General features: G+C 50.4%; 1 protein-coding gene across 1 annotated transcript in view; it reads left to right on the plus strand.

Moving 5' to 3' along the window:
• Positions 1 to 15,009, plus strand: part of LOC125456289 (uncharacterized) — a 60,160-nt gene extending 45,151 nt beyond the window's left edge. The window contains exons 10-11 of the mRNA XM_059648229.1: positions 3,245 to 3,426; positions 13,941 to 15,009. Of these exons, the coding sequence (XP_059504212.1) occupies positions 3,245 to 3,426; positions 13,941 to 14,146 (388 nt within the window). The 3' untranslated portion in view covers positions 14,147 to 15,009. The remainder of the gene's footprint in view (positions 1 to 3,244; positions 3,427 to 13,940) is intronic.
• The last annotated feature ends 730 nt before the right edge of the window (positions 15,010 to 15,739 follow it).

Consider the following 15,739-nt stretch of genomic DNA (forward strand, 5'->3'; position numbering starts at 1 on the left):
CAGCTATCACTGCATGTGTTGAGACCTCTATTCTAGGGAGGCAGGTTTGACTGGCCCTTGTTGCTCTTAGAGCACTCGAGAGGGTGGTGCAGAGTCACGTGCCAGGCTGTTTGGAGACCAAGTACTGAAGGTGGTTCCTCCATGGCCCACCTCCAGACTGCTGAGGCTGAATCTGCCACATTGCAGCCTGGTCTAGCCAGTCATTCCATTTACTGTCACCCCTCCATGCCCCTGTCCTTGGCACCACCCACTGTTACCCTGCCACCAATTCACCCCTCGGCTGCTCTTTCCAATAGCAGTGATGGGGGCTGTAGACCCCCTTTGAGTGTAGACAGTGAGTTAGCCGGTTATTGACAGAGAGAGAAAATTGATTTTTAGTTTTAAGCTGAGGGGCATTTGCTTACCCAGAGGGTAAAACCAGTGTTAAATAAGCCGAGCAATACTTGGAAATGAATACTGCTCGCTTAGGAAGAACACAAGATGAGTTAAAGGGGGATGTTTTGCCCTGGTATTTCCAAGGCTGGCAGTTTGAAGGGGCCTGTGATTTATTACCATTTTCCGGAGTGATTCAGGGCAATATTATCAACCATGGTTTAGTAATAACACTCTAACCCATCAGTCAGGAGTTCCTGGATTCAGTTCCCACTCTGCAGATTTCAGTATTAAAACCAGATGAGAGTTGCATTGTAGAGGTGCAGGGATTTTAGCTTGGAATTGGCGTTAGATGTCTCACTTGAGCATAAAAGCTATTTTTTAAACAACCTGTTCAGAGATGTTACAACACACCTCGATGAAGGGTCTAGGCCCGAAACGTCAGCTTTTGTGCTCCTGAGATGCTGCTTGGCCTGCTGTGTTCATCCAGCTTTACACTTTGTTATCTGGACCAGTGACTTGGCACTACCACTGCACCACAAGAGGGCCCTAAGAGTTAAGGTTGTGGGTGAAGAGCGCTCATGAAAAGCACCTTGGATTCTAAAAGTATCAGCAGAGCTCCGACATACCAGGGCAGAAATGGCTAGCACGAGGGGTCATAGTTTTAAGCTGGTTGGAGGAAAGTATAGAGGGGATGTCAGAGGCAGGTTCTTTACGCAGAGAGTTGTGAGAGCATGGAATGTGTTGCCAGCAGCAGTTGTGGAAGCAAGGTCATTGGGGTCATTTAAGAGACTGCTGGACATGTATATGGTCACAGAAATTTGAGGGTGCATACATGAGGATCAATGGTCGACACAACATCATGGGCTGAAGGGCCTGTTCTGTGCTGTACTGTTCTATGTTCTATACAATAAGACAGCAAGCCCCACCAATGCATCTATACAGGTCTGGGGTCATATTATAAATATGTGATTCCCAGAAGAGTTACAGTTTTAGGATAGGTTACACAGACACCTAGGGATCTTTAACCATTGGTTTAGAAGATTGGGGTGGGGAGCAACTGAACAGAGATGTTTAAGATGTGTGGAATACCGACAATAATTTTGCTCACAGCAAGATCCTGTAACTAACATGATAAGTCCCTCAGTTGAGGGATAAATGTTGGTCAATGCACAGGGGAAAACACAGGGCTAGAACTGAGTGCCTGGATCTGTGCTGACAGCTGAGAATTTCACTCCAGGGCTGTATGTGGCCAGCAAAGCTGGGTGAGGGATAAGTGTTGCCCAGGAAACACCAAGTGCTCTTCGTCTCATGGTGCCGCGGAATCTCTTACAGCCCCCTGAGAGGGCAGACATCAGATCATCCTGTCTGAATGACACTCTCTTCGACAGTGCAGCTCTCCCTCAGCACTGACCTCCAACAGTGTGGCACTCCCACAGCGCTGACCCTCTCACAGTGTGGCGCTCCCTCAGAACTGACCTTCTCACAGTGCGGCACTCCCACGGCACTGACCCTCTCACAGTGTGGCGCTCCCTCAGAACTGACCCTCCAACAGTGCAGCACTTTCACTGTACTGACCCTCCGACAGCGCGGCACTCTTTCAGTACTGCATTGCACCCTCAACCAGAATGAAAGTTTCTGGATGGGTAACTCATCCAAGCCTAAGCTGTATTACCTCACAGTTGGGTTTACATTGCTCCACTATCTCTGTTGATTGATTTGAGCAGTTGTTACTGGTAGCCTTGCTAGGGCATGGGAGCATTTGATTATCTGTTAGATCTTTCATGTTGTTCCCTTGAGATCCCAAAGGCAGGGCTCAGGTCATAGAGTCATACAGCCTGGAAACAGACTGTTTGGTCCAACTCGTCCAAGCCAACCAGGCATACCAATCTGACCTAGCCCCATTTGCCAGCATTTGCCCATACTCTTCTAAACCCTTCCTGTTCATATGCCCATCTGGATTCTCTGGAAGCCTGTTCCATACACGCACGACCCTCTGTGTGAAAATGTTATCCCTTTCTCCTCTCATCTCAAAACTCTGACCTCTGGTTTTGGACTCCACTACCCTGGGGAAAACACCTTGGCTACTCACCTTGTCCATGCCTTTCATGATCTTTTAAACTTATATAAGGTCACCCCTCAGCCTCCAGTGCTGCAGGTAAAATAAGCCCCAGCCTATTCAGCTTTTCCCAGCCTATTCAGCTTTTCCCTGCAACATCCTTGTAAATCTTTTCTATAACCTTTCAAGTTTAACAACGTCCTTCCTACAGAAAGGCAACCAGAAAAGGCAACCACTCTTCTAAAAGTGTCCTGTCCAGTGTCCTGTACAACCACAGTATGATGTCCCAATTCCTGCACTGGCCCATAAAGGAAGCATAACAAATGTATTCTTCGCCAACGTGTCTACCTGAGACTCCACTTTGAAGGAACTATGAGCCCGCACTCCAAGGTCTCTTTGTTCGGCCACATTCCCCAGGACCTGAGCATTAAGTGTACAAATCCTGTCCCGATTAGCCCTTCCAAAATGCTGCACCTCAGGTTTATCTAAATTGTACTCCACCTACTGTTCCTTGGCCCATTGGCCCATCTGATCAAGGTTCTGTTGTACTGTGAGGTAACCTCCTTTGCTGCCCACTACAAGGAGTGCTATAGCTGTGCTGCTGTGGGTCCCAGTGCTCCTATCACTGTTGTAGAAATGATTCCATTGGATGGGTCTGTCTGACAACAAGCTATTGCTGTGTTTTGTTGGGTGGGGTGGCGTTGGGCATGAGGTGGAGGTAGATGGTAGTCTCCATGGGACAGTAGAGACCTATGTGCTGGTGATGTGCCATGTGTGTGCTTGGTTTGGATGTCTTCTGTTTATTGTTGACAGTGAGGCCCAGCCTCCTGGCAGCAGCCCAGTGATGGCTCTCCATGGAGGAGACTTTGCTCCAGCCAGATACCCGACACTCATTGGCCAAGTGACGCAGAGATTCGCTGATGCCAGCTTCATTCTTGAACTCTCCAAACCAGCAGGGGCGCTGTTTGGGTTTCATATCTCCAGATTGGGTGGACGTGAGTACTGGGAACGTGGAGTTCCATCCCTCTCCACTGTCTTAAGGCCTCACTGGTTATAGGAGCTGTGAATGACCTGGTGTATGTGTATAGGGGTGTGTTGTGGGGGGGTGGGTATGTATATGTGTGGGTGTGGGGTGTGTATGTCAGTGGATGTCTGTGTGTGGGTGTGGGAGTGTGTGTTTGTGTGAGGGTGTGTGTGTTTGTGTGAGTGTGGTTGTGGGTATGAAGTGTGTGCGTGTTTGTGTGTGTCGGTGGATGTCTGTGTGTGGGTGTGGCTGCGTGGGTGAGGAGGAATTGGATTCCCTTCCATCGCTGTAGCCTCACTGGGATGTCCTGCACACGTTGAACAGAGGGACAAGGATAGGTCCCCCAGCCCCTCTAGTTCATTTGGGACATGCACACTTAACAGTTTGAGGGTGAACACTCTGGAGAAATTTGGGCATGAGGGCCCCAGTCCCCGACACTCCTGGTCATGCTGGTGATGGACACACCATTCTCGCCCCCAGTGTCTCTCAGTCCCTGAGTACGTGGTCAGCTTTCTGCCATCTCCTGCACCCTACCCTCAGTTGGTAGGGCCCCATCGTTCTGATCTCCTGACTTTCAGGGTCTTGCTTTGAAGGGAATGCAAGTCTCTCATTCACAACCACAGTGCCAGACGCTGACCACCTCCTCCACCACCCCCCCCCCCCCCCACCCCACCACACACAACTCACCTCGGCATGCTTGGCAATCTGTGTGTAGAAAGAAGGCTTTTAAGAATCAGGATTGTATTGTGAAGCTGTGGAGAACCCATGCTTGTGGTATTCAACAACAACATATTTCTCAAATTCACCAACATCTTCAGACAGCAGCTTCCAAACCCACCACCATTTCCATCTAGAAGGATAAGGGCAATAGACATATGGGAACACCATCACCTTCAAGTTCCCATCCAAGCCACTCATCATCCTGACTTGGAAATGCCATTCCTTGACTGTCGCTGGGTCAAAATCCTGAAACTCCCTCCCTAAGGGCATTGAGGGTCCATCTACAGCACACGGACTGCAGCGGATCCTGAAGGCAGCTCACCGCCACCTTCTCAAGTGCAACTAGGGATGGGCAAGAAATATTGGCTAGCCAGTGACGCCCACATCCCACAAATGAATAGATTAAAAAAGCCTTTCCTTTGGGCTAATTAATACTAGTCTATCAAGACCAGTGCTGTCTTCAGTTGTCACAGACACAGAGCATACAGTTGGGTATACTACATGAAAGAAAGGCATTTAAGCTATAGATCTGCCAGACATAAAGTGCAACCACCTGTTTTACATGTGGAAAAATCTCAATAAGTACTGAATAAAGTATTTATCTGAGTAAATGGTAAAGGTAGCAGGAGCAACATCTCTGCAAACTGCAGTGAGGTAAATAACTTAATGAGCTTGTATTGAGGGTGTTGACTGAGTGAGGCATTTGGCCAATGCACCAGGAGATTTTATCCCTGTTTCCCCAGTAATCTGACATGAACCTGTGTCTCTGAGCTGTGTGAATATCTTGTCATGATTCCCTCATCATTGGTCAGTTACTTGACTTTGTAACGCGACAAGTAATTCCGGAAAAAAATTCTATTGTGTATGCAGTTCTGGTTGCCCTACTGTTGAAAGAATATTATTAAACTAGAAAGAGTTCAGAAAAGATTTACTAGGATGCTACCTGGACATGGAAGGTTTGAGTTATGAGGGGAGGCTGGATAGGCTGGAACTTTTTTCCCAGCGGGTCGGAGACTGAGGGGCAGCCTTAGAGAGGTCTATGAAATCATGAGAGGCATAGATAAGGTAGATAGTCAGTCGCTTTTCCCCAGGGTAGGGGAGTCTAAAACTAGAAGGCACAGGCTTGAGGTGAGAGGGGAAAGATACAAAAAGGTCCAAAGGGGCAATTTTTTTCACACAGAGGACGAGGAGTGTCTGGAATGGGCTGCCAGAGGTAATGGAGATAAGTACAGTTTTATCATTTAAAACAGGTACATGGATGGGACAGATTTGGAGGGATCTGGACCAAACACAGGCAAATGGGACTAGTTTAAATCATGAAAACTGGATGGTACGGGCAAGTTGGGCTGAAGGGCCAGTTTCCATGCTGTAGACCTCTACGACTCCAGAATGAGCAATCTATTCTTCTCCTTGCCAATCTGTCCTTATTTTCATGGTGAGGTCTTCAGGTTGGTCTACACTGATGGGTGAAGTGTTGCATTGGTTTGTCACTGCCTGCTGCAGGTCAGGTGACCAGGAGACCCTGTCACTCTTACTGCCTGCCTCCATGGGTACTGGAGATACACTCAATCTAACAGCTACTCTGTATCAGAGGTAAAGTTATTAACAACTGGTCCTGAGGTAGAGCTTGAACCCCAGGTTTCTGCCCAAGAGGTAATGATGTGCTGCAAGAGCTCTGTGTTTATTCTTGCAACCTTTAAAACCTGTTTCCAAAGAACAAAGAAAATTACAGCACAGGAACAGGTTCTTCGGCCCTCCAAGCCTGCGCCGATCGAGATCCTCTGTCTAAACCTGTCATCTATTTTCTAAGGGTCTGGATCCCTTTGCTCCCTGCCCATCCATGTACCTGTCCAGATATATCTTAAAAGACACTATCGTGTCTGCGTCTACCACCTCCGTTGGCAACACGTTTCAGGCACCCACCAGGCAGGTTCTTTGCTTGCGAAGATCAGTTGGGAAGAGATTCGTCAGCGATTTTGTTGGCACAACCGTTGGTGGCACCCACCACCCTCTGCATTAAGAACCTTCCACGCATATCTCCCATAAAGTTTCCTCCTCTCACTTTGAACTCATGACCCCTAGTAATTGAGTCCCCCACTCTGGGGAAAAAGCTTTTTGCTATCCAATCTGTCTATACCCCTCATGATTTTGTAGACCTCAATCAGGTCCCCCCTCAATCTCCGTCTTTCTAATGAAAATAATCCTAATCTACACAACCTTTCTTTGTAGCTAGCGCCCTCCATACCAGGCAACATCCTGATGAACTTCCTCTGCACCCTTTCCAAAGCATCCACATCCTTTTGGTAATGGCAACCAGAACTGTATGCAGTACTCTAAATGTGGCTGAACCAAAGTCTTATACAACTGTAACATGACCTGCCAACTCTTGTACTCAATACCCCGGCCAATGAAGGAAAACATGCCGTATGCCTTCTTGACCACTCTGTTGACCTGCGTTGCCACCTTCAGGTAACAATGGACCTGCGATTATTTCCAACTGGGTTGTTTTTCCAGGCTCTTGAAGCATTCATTTTACCAGTTATTACTGTCCATTACAAGCGTGTCTACCAAACAGCACCCACTCAGAGACTCAGAGATGTACAGTTTAGCAAATAAACTTTGGCCTGATTTCTGCCAGCAAGGCTGGAAGTTCGCGATGGGAAAGCTCTTGGCTAACCATATAAGATACTCACCCAAATGGTGAGGCCCTCACTCTGGGAGAGGAAAGTGTTTGCAGGATGAAGTCAGGCCTATTGCTCCAGATGCCAGTTGGCCAGAAAAGCCAGTGAGGGGTGTGCTGGGTGGGCGGAGGAGGCTGTAATGAAAAGGCCTGACTTGATACATCTCAGACTTTGTTGAAGCTGTTTTGTTCAACATCAAGTCTTCTGGTGTCCACTTAGAGTCATCTAGAATGGAAGCAGACCCTTCAGTCTGACTTGTCCATGCCCACCAGGTTTCCTACACTGAACCTGTCCCGTTCACTTGTTTTTGGCCCATTATCCCTCTAAACCTTTTCTATCCATGTACATGTCCCAGTGTCTTTCAAATGTTTAATTGTATCCACCTCTACGCCTTCCTCTGGCAGCTCATTTCCATACACACACCACCCTCTGTGTGTAAACATTTTCTCTCAGATGCCTAACTGCCCCATGCCCCATTCACTCACCATGCTCCATCCATGCCAAACTCATGTGTAGTCACCCATTGCCCTTTGCCCTTATATGCTCCATGCCAATATTCACCATGAACAGACTTCAGGAACCACATTGACATGAAATAAAATCAAATTCAAAATGTGCGTTATGGCCTTAATTGTGTTTAATACAATTATCCTATTTTTGAAATCCCAATTCAGATATTGAAACCCCCTCAAAAATTAATCCCTAATAAAAAGCAAACAGATCAGTATTCATAATCACACATCAAAGACAGCTAATCCTTTAATAACCTCTTTGAGCCACAAATCAATATAGGACTCCTGCTAAAATGATGATAGGTTGTGTAAAGCAGCCAAGCAGCAGCTTTAGTTGCAAATGGTTTCATTACTGAAACTGTTCATATTTTCCAGTAACATTGTAACTGGATGTGAGTTTGCTCGCTGAGCTGGAAGGTTAGTTTTCAGACGTTTCGTCACCATTCTAGGAAACATCATCAGTGATCCTCCGACGAAGCGCTGGTGTTATGTCCCGCTTTCTATTTATCTGGTTAGGTTTCCTTGGGTTGGTGATGTCATTTCCTGTTCTTTTTCTCAGGGGATGGTAGATTGGCTCCAAGTCAATGTGTTATTGTCAACACATTTACTTGGAGCCAATCTACCATCCCCTGAGAAAAAGAACAGGAAATGACATCACCAACCCAAGGAAACCTAACCAGATAAATAGAAAGCGGGACATAACACCAGCGCTTTGTCGGAGGCTCACTGATGATGTTACCTAGAATGGTGACGAAATATCTGGGAACAAACCGGCAAGCTCAGTGAACTAGCTTACATCTTGAACACAATAAAGACCCACTCTCTTGTGGACCGAGAGGAGGAGAGTGCTATCTTGGAGGTGAAAGGAGGACGTCGGGTTGGCTGTGCACCCTTGCGACCAGTGGATCTTAATGCTGGCTTCGGCCTAACGCTGGTTCAGGGGAGCAGCCAACCTGCAACGATGGCTGCGGCTAGTGCTCGTGCCCCAGGTCAGGGGGTCCGGAACACCATCCGTGTTTCTGTAAAGAAGGTGGATGAAGGTGCACCTGTGGACTGCACCTTCTTTGTGAAGAGGGTCCTGTTGGACTGTTGTGGGTTCGCTGCTGTGGACATTTACTGCCTGCAGGATTTCCCCGGAGGAGGTTTTTACGACGTGACCTTCAGGAGTTCCAAGCTTTGCGAGCGCTTCCTGGAGGTTTTCAAGGAGAAAGGAGGTGAGGGCCCCCTCTCTGTATTGACCGCTGTCCCACTGTTTGTGATGCCAGCACAGAGGAGCCGTATGGTGACTGTGCACATGTACAACCCGCATGTGCCAGCAGTTGATGTCCTGACCTTCCTCGGAAGGTAAGTGAAGGTGGAAGGGGACCTAACTGACATCGTGGACCCCTTTGGCATCTGGACGAGTAAGAGGCAGGTCAAGGTGACGCTGAGGATGGGCGCAGATGGGAATGTCGCACACCCACCGTCCAGCTTCGCGATCGGCGGGAGCAGGGGCTACCTGACCTATGCAGGGCAACCTAAAGTCTGCCATGCCTGTGGTAGGTCAGGTCACATGGCGGCCGACTGCAAAGCCACCATCGGCAGGAACTGCAGGGAGGAGGGTCACCTTGCAAAGGATTGCCCACGAGAGAGAAGCTGCAACCTTTGCGGAGAAGCGGGCCACCTCTATAGGGCATGCCCGCGGCGGGGTACCACCTACGCCCAGGTCGCCGGCAGGGGAAATGCGGGGCCAGCCCCCCTGGAGGAGAGGAAGGCACCAGGGCCCAGCAAGGACCCCGCTAATGTGCAGGAGGGCCAGGCCGTGCAGGAGGGCCCAGCCCTGCAGGATGGGCCCGAGGCCAGCAAAGCACCCCTGCAGGCTCCGATCCCCCCCAACAACCCGGAGCCAATGGAGGTGGCGACAGACGACCCAGGGGAGTGGACAACAGTCCCGAAAGCGAGGAGGAAGGTGCGTCGACGGGCCCAGGAACCGCAACCATCAGGCGGGAAGAGGCAGCTACAGGGGGGCTATAAGAGCTCCTCTGACGAGGAGGATTCGGAGAGGGCCCACCCGAAGCAGAAGTTAAAGGTCTCGAGGGGGAAGGAAAGCAGCACCCCGCTTCCAGGTGACAGGAGGCCTCCTGAGGCTCCCTCCGACACCCAGTCAAGTGCCGCTGGAGCACCGGAGGGCCCCCCGGAACTTGCAGGCGGGAAGGAGGAAACAGCACGTCCCCAGCCTGACCCGGAGCCAGACCCTCCTGCCTCTGCACCCCTGACGGGGGGATGCCACCCGGAAGGCAGCACGGACGGTTTCCTGAGCCCGGAGAGCGTCCGGCAGTTAGCCTGGGTAATAGGCATGAAGGGACAGATGGAGGGGCTGGACCTTGGACTTGGGGAGGGTACTGCGGTCACTGCCCACAATGGGGGTACGAGTTGCGAGCATTAATGTGCGCAGCGTCAAGTCAACCGCGAGATGTGTGTCCACGTTGGCCTACCTGACCACTATCAAGGCGGACCTCCTGTTTCTGCAGGAGTGCGGGATACCGCACCTCGGCAGGTACGGGAAATGGTCCGGCCCCTGGATCTGTGGGCCTTCGATCTGGTCGGGGGGGTAACGACTGTCGCTCCTCGGGCCTGGCTATTCTGCTGCGGGGGCGCGAGTTCACCATCTCTCAAGTTCAGGAGGTGGTGGGGGGGCGCCTCCTAGTGGCTGACATCAGCTACAGAAATGCTCCCCTGAGGCTGATCAACGTGTACGCCCCAGCGGTACGGAGTGAGCGGTTGGCCGTCCTGCAGCGGCTTCCACCCCTGCTGGCTACGTCCAGGCCGGTCATCCTAGGCGGAGACTTCAACTGCATCATTGATGCAGATGGAAGATCCGGCTTGAGGACAGCGGGTGGGGGGAGTCAACTGGACGTCACGTCCAGATTCCTGATGGGCACGGTGAAGGACGCCAAGCTGCTCGACGTCTTCAGCACCCCTGCAGACGGAGCGCAGCAGAGGTACACCTGGTTGCGGCCAGACGGGTCTATCCTCTCAAGGATAGACTTCCTGTTTGTGTCACGGACGTTCTCGGTGAGGTCCACCGGCGTCGAGCCGGTGTTCTCCTCTGACCACTGCCTCCTGCTGGCCGACTGTCACTTACAGGACGACCAGCCGGCCGGCAAGGGGACGTGGAAGCTCAACACGACTCTGTTGACCCCAGAGAACGTCGAGGAGCTTAAGAGGGAGTACGCCGGTTGGAGAACTGTGAAACCCCTCTTTGAATCTCCAGGCGACTGGTGGGAGACGGTGAAGGAGAACATCAAGAGGTTCTTTGTCCTCAAGGGTGTTCGGAAGGTGAGAAGGGCGGGGAAAGCTGTCGCGACTCCAGAAAAGGGTGCAGAACCTGCTCCTTCTGCAGTTGATGGGGGTCGATGTCACGGAGGACCTCCGCGAGGTGAGGGGCCAGCAAGCCTCGCTCTTCGCCACGGAGGCCTCCAGGATAATCTTCCGGTCCAGGGTCCGCTCCGTGGAGCAGGATGAGATGTGCTCGCGTTTCTTCTTTCAGAAGGTGCACAAAGAGAGCTCTGTGCTTAGCCGGCTGAAGGAGGACGACGGCTCGGTGACGTCGTCGTGGCCCGACATTTTGAGGATCAGCAGATCATTCTATGCCGGACTGTACGACACGAAGCCCACGGACAGCACGGCCTCCGAGTCGTTCCTGTCGTCTATCACGGAGGTCTTAGACGACGGCACGAGGGAGTGGCTGGACCAGCCGATATCCCTGGACGAGCTGGCCAGAGCCCTCAAGTCCTTGCAGACGAATAGGACTCCCGGACGCGACGGCTTACCGGTCGAGCTGTATTCCGCTCTGTGGGGCCTGGTCGGCCAGGACCTGCTGGAGGTGTATGATAGTGCGCTTCGGGCAGGGGAAATGTGCAAGTCCATGAGGAAGAGCATCATCACCCTCATTTACAAGAGGAAGGGGGAGAGGGAAGAAATTAAGAATTGTCGTCCCATTTCACTTTTGAACGTGGACTACAAAATCCTGGCCAAGGTCATTGCCAACCGGGTCAGGTCTGTCCTGGAGTCAGTGATTCACCCTGACCAAACCTGTGCTGTGCCGGGCAGGAAGATCGCTGAGAGCCTCGCGCTCATCAGGGATACGATCGCCTACGTACAGGACAGGCGGGTGGACACCTGCCTCGTCAGCCTGGACCAGGAGAAGGCCTTCGACAGGGTCTCTCATGCTTACATGAGGGACGTTCTCTCCAAATTGGGGTTCGGGGAGGGCATCCGCAATTGGATCCGGCTGCTCTACGCCAACATCGTTAGCGCAGTCTCGATCAACGGGTGGGAATCAGACAGTTTTCCTGTTAGATTTGGAGTCAGGCAGGGCTGCCCACTCTCTCCTGCCTTGTTCGTGTGCTGTGTGGAGCCCTTCGCCGCCTCCATCAGGAAGGACGTGAGCCTGGAGGGCGTGACTATCCCAGGCAGCGGAGGCCTTCAGGTCAAGACCTCCCTGTACATGGACGCTGTCGCCGTCTTCTGCACCGATCGTCGGTCGGTGAGTAGACTATTGGACATCTGCGGCCAGTTTGAACTGGCCTCGGGTGCCAAAGTCAATAGGGGTAAGAGCGAGGTCATGTTCTTCGGGAACTGGGACGACCGCTCCTTCATCCCTTCACCGTCAGGAAAGACTACCTGAAGGTGCTGGGTGTTTGGTTTGGTGGAGCTGGGGCATGCACAAAGACTTGGGAGGAGCGTATCGCCAAATTGAAGCAGAAGCTGGGCAGGTGGACGCTGCGGTCCCTCTCCATCGCGGGTAAGAACCTGGTTGTCAGGTGCGAGGGGCTTTCATACTGTTGTATGTGGCGCAGGCCTGGCCTATTCCCCGGACCTGCGCCTCTGCGGTCACCCGGGCCATCTTCCACTTCATTTGGGGGTCGAGGATGGACCGGGTCCGCAGAGACACCATGTACAAAGACCTGGGAAATGGGGGAAAGGGCGTACCGAACGCCACCCTCGCCCTGATGGCTACCTTTGTGCGCGGCTGCATCAAGCTGTGCGTAGATCCTCAGTACGCAAACACCAAGTGTCACTACTTACTGAGGTTCTACCTGTCCCCGGTGTTGCGAAGGATGGGCCTGGCCTCGTTGCCGCGGAACGCTCCGAGTAGTTGGACCGTTCCGTACCACCTGTCCTTCGTGGAGAAATTTTTGAAAGGAAACACCTTTGACCACAAGGCCGTCAGGCAGTGGTCAGCACGTAGTATCCTCGGGACCCTTCGGGAAAAGGAGAGGGTGGATCCCGTCGTGTGGTTCCCCACGCAGACTGCCAAAGTCGTTTGGCAGAATGCCTCATCGCCAGAACTTTCAAACAAGCACAAGGACATTGCTTGGCTGGCGGTGAGAGGGGCTCTGCCAGTGAAATCCTTTATGCATGCCCGGAATCTCTGCACCACTGCACGCTGCCCTCGAGGTGGCTGCGGGGGGGACGAGACTGTCGATCACCTCCTTCTGGAGTGTGCCTATGCGCAGGAGGTCTGGAGGGGGATGCAGTGGTATTTGTCGAGGTTCATCCCGAGCAGCTCCATGACGCGGGACTCCGTGCTCTACGGGCTGTTTCCGGGGACGCACACCGAGACCAACATCAACTGCGCCTGGAGGACCATCATTGCGGTGAAAGACGCTCTTTGGTCTGCCCGCAACTTGCTGGTCTGCCAGCTGAAAGAACTGACCCCGACCGAGTGTTGCAGACTGGCGCACTCCAAGGTCCAGGACTACGTGCTGAGGGACGCGCTAAAGCTTGGGGCAGCCGCCGCCAAGGCGCGGTGGGGAAAGACCACCGTATGAGCCCCCTCGTCCAGAAAAGGGAAAAGAACCCTATCTGGTAACTGGGCCCAGCTGGCGCCTTCCCCAACTGGTCAGGGGGCCAACTGGGACTGTGCGGGGTGATGACTGCCGGGGCGGTTTCTTTGCTTTGTTTTTTTTTCTCTGTTTTGTTTTTTTTTCCTTTAGTTGGTGTACGTACCCCCGGGTAACCCGGAGCGGCTTGCATGACTGGGTAGGTGTATAAATGTTTTATTTTTTGTACATTCTATGAATAAAGTATATTTTTTCAAATAAAAAAAAAGTGACGAAACGTCTGAAAACTAACCTTCCAGCTCAGCGAGCAAACTCACATCCAGAACCACAACCTGAGCTACAAATCTTCTCAAAACTCGCTAACATTGTAACTTCTAGAGCAGATTTCTTTTTTAGCTGTCACTGGCACAGGGAGTCTTTTTTTTGTTAATTTTCAAGGGGCTGATTTAAATAACTTGACTCATTTGCCCTGAAATGCATTTTCAATTATTCCAAACATTTGGAATTCTCACACAGTATGGCTGTTGCTGCAGTGAAATTACACTGAGTTGAAATTGCACTGAGTTCAGTTGAGTCTGCTGAGTTTGGATTTCTTTCATATGGGAGTCACACACTTTCCTACCAAAAGAAATGGAATGTTGGTGGCATTTCAGAATATAAATGTTGATGGAACTGCCATGATCCTGTGAAATTCTAGGCCTTTAATCTGACCCATGTTAATTTGTGTGCTTTTCTTTCCTCTAGGTATATTTATTCACCAGTTGGCAGATCAGAATGCTGAGAAACTGTACACTGGATTGCTGGAAGTGGGGGATGAAATTCTGGAGGTGAATGGGGAAAGTGTTGAGGATCTGAGCTTCACTGAGGTGAACAACCTGATTCTGGAGCACAGTACAGTGTACATTTGGATCAGAAGGCATAATGGGACTAGACAGTCACATCAGCAGTAATGGCCATTGGCCTGAGATTTGAATTCTGTCCAAGCACAGCACTTTCAGGATTTACACACACTCCAAAACTTATCCACCTGAATCCTTGTACCCAGAAAATGGGCTTGGGACTGTAATAAGTTGCCAGTTGGGTGCCTATCAAAGTCTGGGGTCCTGCATGTTTACATACAGCGTTACTGGGAAAGATAAGGTGGCTTCAAAATTTGAAACAATTCCGAATGCATCTGCTTTCCACAACCTGTTGTCACCTCAGGAGGGGTCCTGAATTCATATCGATGTTAAGCATTCTTATCATTCAATGTCCGATGTGGCATATTGAATCTCCTCACTGGGGTAACTGTTGAATCTACTTTTCCCAAGGTCTGATTAGTTGGAACGTTCCTCAATATCTGATTGGTTGGACAGTCCTGCTGACCCTCAGTATTGATCTGCACCTTCACATTCTGCAGGAATTGCGCTTTGTATTAAAACTGAGATTGATCCTTTGCTCTCCCAACCAAGCCATTCCCTGATGTCGGGGAGTTTAATAAGCCCGTGTACTGAGAACTGCAAACACAGCTTGAACCAGATTTGTATCTTCGTCACAATGTACAGAACAATGGACATGAATGATAAAATAAACTGGACTACTGGACCAAGGTAATATGGTCTTGCTCTGTCAGAAGGTAGCTTCCAGACACTAGCAAACCATCACCATACCAGCCTTCTTAAACTAAGAGAACTCTGAGGCTTTATTCCTTCATCCAGCAGCAGTTCCAATTTCAGTGGCTTCATCGCAGAGACTGCATCGTCCTTGTCAGTAATATTTTATAAATCTTTAACACAGAAACAAAACTCATAAAATAAATTTGCCATTTATTTAACAGCAGCAGCCTCAAACTCTTCTTTTACGGTAGGGAAGACTGAATTGCATGTGTATGACAGTAAAATGCTGCAAATGTTGACAATCTGCAATATGAACAGAGCAAACTGGAAGTGCCTGTCAGCTTGTGGCAGTATCAGAAACAAAATTAACTGTGTCATGATGAAGACGCATCATCCTGAAACATGAACTCTGCTTCCCCACCCTCTGCGGATGCTGCCCAATTTTATCCAGCATTTTCTGTGTTAATTGCATTTATATAGCTACTTTCAGTGCCTCAGGGCCCTGCCACTTTCCCCATACCTTGCCAAAGATAACGCAATGCTGGGTAAAGTTTTAAAATGTTCACAAAGCCTACTTTTGTGCTCTTTTATCTTCCATTCCATTCTCCACTGTTGACTGGTGTAGGGGAATTCCATAACACAAATTTGAGATTGTTTAGATGGACCCTGAAAGGTTTGAACTATAGCTGTGCAGAAAGCAGTCTCAGTACACAGAGTCACACAGCATGGGTACAGACCCTTTGGTCCAACCAGTCCCTCCTGATGATAATCCCAAACTAAACTGGTCCCACCTACCTGCACTTGGCCCATATCCCTCCAAACATTTTGTATTCATGAACTTACCTAAATGTCTTTCAAACATTGTCACTGTACCCACATCCACCACTTCTTCTGGAAGTTCATTCCACATATAAACGACTCTCTGTGTAAAAAAAAGTGTCCCTCATG

The sequence above is a fragment of the Stegostoma tigrinum genome, chromosome 8 (assembly GCF_030684315.1).
Source record: "Stegostoma tigrinum isolate sSteTig4 chromosome 8, sSteTig4.hap1, whole genome shotgun sequence".
NCBI lineage: Eukaryota > Metazoa > Chordata > Chondrichthyes > Orectolobiformes > Stegostomatidae > Stegostoma > Stegostoma tigrinum.